General features: G+C 38.5%; 1 protein-coding gene across 1 annotated transcript; it reads right to left on the bottom strand.

Annotated features, from left to right (window-relative positions):
- Positions 1 to 214: 214 nt before the first annotated feature.
- Positions 215 to 6,492, bottom strand: LOC137746258 (carbon catabolite repressor protein 4 homolog 1-like). The gene is made up of 12 exons (XM_068486333.1): positions 5,828 to 6,492; positions 3,201 to 3,954; positions 2,771 to 2,857; positions 2,577 to 2,660; positions 2,407 to 2,493; positions 2,219 to 2,305; positions 2,006 to 2,059; positions 1,816 to 1,907; positions 1,609 to 1,723; positions 1,334 to 1,481; positions 1,086 to 1,240; positions 215 to 668 (listed from the first exon to the last, which is right to left on the bottom strand). Exons 1-11 carry the CDS (start codon positions 5,983 to 5,985, stop codon positions 1,095 to 1,097), a joined length of 1,812 nt encoding a protein of 603 aa, XP_068342434.1. The 5' UTR covers positions 5,986 to 6,492; the 3' UTR covers positions 215 to 668; positions 1,086 to 1,094.
- Positions 6,493 to 6,976: the final 484 nt, after the last annotated feature.

Raw genomic sequence — 6,976 nt, 5'->3', positions numbered from 1 at the left:
CACACAGGCACAGGCATTCCGGTTCAATCAATTTGTGTAAAGTATGCACATATTCTTATCCAGTAAGGATTGATCTTAACAGTTCGCATCCAGCATTCAGGTGGACTATAATAACTGCCTCTGTTTTGCATAACTCATCTCAAACTAGTGCTGAAATGGAAAACAAAATGCAGTCCAGTTGCAAACAAGATGAGCTACTTTAGGGAACCCGAAAGAAAAACAAAAAAAATTCAAAATCTTATTCCTTATCCTTTGTGTTTCCTTACCAAAAATTAAAATGGAAGAAAAAGGGGAGAGGGCGCCTGTGACCGGATCCTAAGGAGTACAGGAGAACCCCAAGGTATAAAAGAGAAAAGGAGCAAACAATTGCCGGCCTACTAACCACTTGCCTTTTGAGGGATTAGAGTTACAGGATTAAGACCAGATATACTGAACCAGTGAGCATCTAGAAAATTCTATAGGCAAAAACGAGATCGGCAATTGAGCAGGGATCATAATAGCTTTTCTATAAAGACAACGGTGGCATAATACAAAGCAGATCATAGCAAGGATCCCGCAAGGAGATACCTGGAAAGAACTGTGGGGCATGATCTACCATTCTTACAATAACTTAACTTCATCCAACAGCTTCTCTCAGCCTTTTTCATGGATGTCTCTGGAGCTCTCTCCTACACACATCGAGGTTACAATCAGCACAAAAACCACATAAGCGGGCGCACATTTATGCAATCATTCTTTCATGCCAACACAAGAAATGACAATGTTTGATAATTCAAATTGAGAGGTTTCTTTGAAGTAGAAAGTGTTACTTTTAGCCCTGAATCAACTAAGCAGATGCCACCACATCAAATTTAATTAGTAATACCGCCATACATAATTACATTGGCTGTACTTCATTAATATATCTGATCTCTCCCCCTCCTTTTTAAATGCCAAAAATCTTCCTAAATTGATCTCTGAGAAAACGACTCATACGTGAAAACAGAAAAGATAGAAACAAAAACAAATGAAGCCCAACAAACAAGAATTTCAAACAAGACCATATACATACAGGCATATAAAACAACAATGACTTGAATAACTACCTGAATGTGTCAACGTCTAATTCTAGGCTTGCAGCGAAACTCGGCTAAAAGTGCAATGTGATCTGATGACCACTCTGGAGAAGGAAGAGCTGTGTCTTTCCTTAAGCTTTCCTCATCCAAGAGCTCCAACAAGGACTCCACCGTTAAGGAGTCAGCTGCAACCACATGTTACCTTTTATGAATAATGTTCTAACAAAGTGAGGCATCAAAATGAACATATCAAACAAACTTGTAATCCATAAACTTACCAGTGTAGAATATGTAATCTAGGGTACCAATGAAATCTCTAGTGCAATTTGTAAATAACGGCTCATTTGTGGTGGGATCCATTCTCCTTCTCTGCTGCTCCATCCCAAGACCAACCCCCAATCTTGCGAATGATGAATATGCACTAACCTGTGAGTTGGATTAGTAATTCAGATCAACACAAGCCCTATAACCCAAAAATATGCATATTCCACACTCCCAACAATAATAACAAAAAGATGATCAAGAAGCCAATACAACAGAAAGCACGTATTACCAGTGGCAGCTGATGTATCAGCTTGCTGAGAGGGCGCAGTATATTAAGAGGATCTACTTGTAAATCTGGATGCGATGGATCTACCTTTCCCATAGCCAGAAGTGTATGAGGAGCGCTGCAACAAAGTTCAGCAGTAGCTTAAGCAAACAATGTACCGGTAATAAATTCTAGAATCCAACTAAAGATCATCAGTAACAATCAACAGACCTTCCAGGAACTGAATTAAAATCCCCACACACCAGCATCGGGATATCTGCACTGGCAGCTATTTTTTCTAGTCCTTTTAAGAGAGTATGAACCTGGTCAGAAACACAAGAAAACAAACAATTGAATGCCATCTTAAAAATGATTGAACCAATACACTAATGTATATGGAAGAACAAAAAATACAAGTTACCTGCCAGAGTTTGACATCCTTCAGGTCTTGGTGGACATTTACATGTGTATTTGCCTGTACTCCATTCCATCAGAAAACGTGTTACAACATGCCTTGAAAGATGCCCGTGCATTGATATTGGGGCAGTTGAAAAGATAACAAATCCCAAAGAGTACAAACAAATTCAACATACAAGACCATTCAAATATTAAAAGTATAAAAAATATGTCATACCACACAAAGAAGTTGCCGTTTCCCAGGATTATCAACTCCCTGATTGCTGAATTTTGCTTCCAGAACCACTATGAGCGCAACATTATCCTACAGACATATTGAGTTCCAGGTATGATGAGCTTCTTAGATTAAGACCAATTCAAAAAGATCAGGTTCAACCCAAAATAATCCATAAATAACAAGCCCACCTTAACTAATCGATTTAAAGCACTTTTCTTCTGATTACTTGGAATCATGGCATCAGTCAAAGACTGAGCAGCCTTATTAAACTCAACCTGCATAAACACAAATTGCTTCACACTAAGAACCAAATAAAACATAAATACATATCCACTGTTATATATCGCACTTTCCTAACCTCATATTTTTTGACATGTGAAAATCTGTCTCTACGGAAAAATGTTGCGCAACCATCAATTGTTTGTGTGTTTCCATTGTAAACCTGAAGCCAGAGAATGTAAAATAAAGGCCAGAAGAATTTAAAAAACCATGAGCATAACGCAAATGAAGTTCATTCAAGCCATAATATGTATAAAGGATGAGCTAAGAGACCTCATTTGTTTTTCTCTTGTATAGTGCTTGATAACCATGTTTGTCCAGCTCAGGGGCAAAAAATTCCTCGAAATGATCACTTTGAATCTGAAAGGGACAATGATCAGTTCAATTAATACAAAATGCATAGTTATTTCATAACTTACACTGAAATGAATAAGTTCTTTATGACATGTAGCATTCAATGCTTCCAAATATTTAGTTGACAGGTATACCTTCAAATATGGCTAGAAATTAAAGCAACATTTGTCATTGTTCTTTAAAATTGTTGCCACTTTCTTAAGTGTCATTTGCCAGTATTTCAAACCTTAATTATAACCTGATCGTCATGAATTCAATAAAAAATTTGGCTTGAGCATACCAAGATATTCTCGTAATGCTCTAATTATCAATATCACCGTGAGAGAACTAATAAAGCGTGAATGTGTACCTCCTGGAGACAAACAATATCTGCGCGATAACCAACAATTTCCCGCAGCAAATTTTGTCTGCGGTATGGCCAAGAAAGTGCCCATGAAGGGCAGTAACTGTATGATTCACTGGTGGCATACACATCAGACAAAATGTTGTATGAAAGCACAGTAAAAGTTCCAGAAGATGAAATACGGCCATCTGAATCTAAATGCCCCATCACGTCAACTCCATTGACAGGAACCAGACGGCGTGGACTTGGAGAGGGTGCTGGAATGACACGGGAAGTTAATATGGTATTGACATGTCCCACAGGTGCTTTTGATTCAGCATCAACCACAACACACTCAAACTTTAGAACATGCCCAATATCATCAGCTGTTGGTGTATATGTTTTAGAGCGGCCCACTTCAAACCATGTTTCACCACCACTCCTTTGTGTAACAGCTGCAGGATATAAAGGTGCTGAACCATTCGTCAAACTCGTGCTTGACACGGAACCAGATAAGCTAGTGTTAAGTACTCCAGATCCAGAGCTATTGAAGCGTCCAAACACCTCTTCTTCCTCATTTCCATTTTCATTTACAGCACTAGCAGCACGGTCATGCAAAACACGGTGATGCTGCCATGCATCTGAGAAGCACTTAGGTGAACAATGGTAACTTTTTGAAACAGGTATTTTGGCCTTAACACAACCTAGACACTGCAATGTGGCTTGCTCAGATGGATGTACACTACAGATAGCAACTTTTTTATCACTTTGTATACGATACCTGCAATCAAGATCAAGAATGGGCGAACATAAATCACAGAAGCCGGCATTATATACAATAAAATATTCAGTCCATCTTGAAGCTTCAACATCAATCAGCGTGCTGAATTCACTAGTCCCCTAAGTTCCCTCACTCCACAGATGGAAGGGGTCAATTAAGTACTTAGAAGGAAAAAAAAATTGTCAATTGATTAAGCATTCTCTAATTCGCTGCACTAAAAAGCACTCCCCCCCCCCCCCCCCACCCTCCCCTAACACAAAAAAAAAAAAAAAAAAAAAAAAAAAAACCACCCCAACTCAAACCACCACCACCCAAAAAAATAAAAGCACACAAACATGCACTCAAGTGACATAGGTATGTGAAATCCGAGAATAAATACTAATTATCATCAATTTTAGTATAAGAAAGAAAGGGCGTCACAGAAAGATCTTGTAAATACATGCACTATTAATTAAGCAAACAATATTTTATCATTGAATGATAGAATCTCATCATTAAGTGCATAACACAAAGCTTAAAGAAGTAGGTAACATTATTTATCCACACAATGACCGAAAAAAAAAAAGAAGTTAGTTTGTCCCCTGACATGTGACACAACTATAACACAAAACAGCACAACCCTTGAATAAGAATTTAGGTCGAATGGAAAACAAAACAAGGATTTCTTCGTAAAATAACCTATCGCATTGGCCCACTGGAAAACTATCCCTTTTTCAACAAACTCAGAAGATTAATGTGCTTTGGACTTGAACACCAAAATGGTGATCAATATATGAGTCAAGATGTGGATTGAGATCTTGAACATATAAACCCCAATCTCAGCCCACATCTTAACTTGATCTTGATTGTGACTCAGCCCAAAACAGGTTAGTTTTTAATTTGTTTAAAAGGTTAGTTCTCAAATGGGACCTAAAAAAACTGGCTATTATTGAAAAAAAAAAACCCAGAAGGAAATACGAATAGATAACTAAAAGTCAGACAAAATTCTGTAGTCAGGTTTTCTCTCTTTCTTTTTTTGACAATAAAAGAATGGGAAAATTCAAATTCTGGTCTTAGGTGCAAGGCAAGCGTTATACCGGTGCAGGATATCTATAAGTGGAGCTATAAGCCCCAACCTAGCAACTAGTTTTCACCCCAAGTTCAGAAGCAGAATAAAAGGTTTAAATACTTTTATATTACATACCATTGGGCGGATATGTGCTCCGAACACGAGTATTAGCAACCAAAAAGGTAGTAATGCAACCTGGATTTCCAAACCGGTCTCAATAATTTGACATTTAGCACTGCTACATTTGTTGCAGCATTCATCACTCTCCTATTAATTATTGCTATAACAAACTATTCTAGACTTGTAAAGTCTAGCTCGTAACCCAATTTGGCCTGGTTGCAATGTTTCAATTGAGCTTTGAGTCAGGGACAAATAATTCACCTTTCATTTTAAGTAAATGATGTTATTGAGAACATTAAATTTTTGTAATTCTATTACGTAATTCAAGGAAATTAGTATAGTAATACTGCACCAGTTGACAAAAAACTACACAGAATTCAAATTTAAGAACAGAATTAAACAGTGGTGAATGTAGAACTACAAATACACAAACTGACCAAAGATGTTATGAAATTAAAACATACACACCAAAAGATACATTACCCTAAAATTCAACACACCTATAACATTTTCCTTATAAACGAAAATAAAGCTACAATCTTTGAGAAAACCCATGTAACAACAATACCAACAAACCAACCCAGAAGCCCAAACAAAGCTCAAAGCCCCCACAATACCAGAAACTGAAAAGAACCCAAAAACCAAATTAAGCAAATAAGAAATGACAAAAACAAACTGAAATTGATTGGGGAAATTTTCACTTACCACTTGTACCTCAAGAAGTGGCCATCAAGAGGGGCCGACTCTGGCACATCGTCTGTCGTGACAGCGTTGTCCGGCCGGCGCAGGAGCACGTATGGCGTGAGCTCGCAGCCTACAATGGGAATGTCCGAAGGGAGGTGCACGCGTAGCACGCTCAGCATGCTTTGTTTTCGCTTCTCACTCTAGGCAGCAGAAAAATCTTGACAGCAACGTAATCCTATCCTACCCAATCGAGAGAATACACACGAACGATGGCGGCGGATACCAGGCGGATCCGCCATTTACTTGACCCGAATCCCCGCCAGCCTTGACGGACCCGAGAACCCAAAAACCCTAAAAGAAAAAATCAGTCGCCGAAATCGAGCGCCGCAGATCGAGAGGTTTGGATTGGGAAATTGTGGGGTCCCGGTGAGGGCGAAGAGGGAAAGAATGGGTCTTCTTCTTCCTCTGCGTTTGAGAAGTGATTGAAGTGGATCGATTGGCGGAGAGGGATCGAAGATTATGGAGAGAGACCGTTGGGTTTCTTGAGAAAGAAAGAGAGAGAGAGGGAGGAGATCGATAATTAGGGTTTTAAAGAGGAAGTGAAAGTAATCTTGTTTGGCTCCAACTCCATTTCCTGAATTGAGAGAGAGAGAGGAGAGGTGGTTCTGGCTCTGTTCTTTAATACCATACGATACGAGTCTCTCTCTACGACTTTGGCTTTGGCTTTGGTTTCTCTCTCTCGAGTTTTTGTTCTTGTTTATTTATTTTTTTTTAATTTTTTTTAATTATTCATTTTTTGAGTGTGTGTGTGTTTTGTTGTAGTCTATTTTATCTGATAAGGAACAGAGGGCCAACGACAAGGGTAGAGAGAGGAGAGATATGTTTGTAGAATCGTAGGAGAATTGTGTATTGAGGATGTGTTATCCTCCTACGTAGTGTCTTTATTTATAGTAGTAAAATGAGAGAAAAAATCATTCATCCTAAGAAATACAAGTCTATATAGGAAAAAATAACTAGAATCAAATCTAATATATGATTTACACAATCACACTTTGTTTGTACCATACTTGACCAATCCCGAAACTACTAAGCACCGGTCAAAAGCATACCGTCAAGGACCTACAAGACTTTTCCTCCAACTAGGAGGCCAATCACAACGCGACACGTGTT

Source organism: Pyrus communis, chromosome 9 (assembly GCF_963583255.1).
Source record: "Pyrus communis chromosome 9, drPyrComm1.1, whole genome shotgun sequence".
Classification (NCBI taxonomy): Eukaryota; Viridiplantae; Streptophyta; class Magnoliopsida; order Rosales; family Rosaceae; genus Pyrus; species Pyrus communis.
Note: the sequence above shows the minus strand (reverse complement) of the source record. Positions and strands in the feature narration are given on the sequence as shown.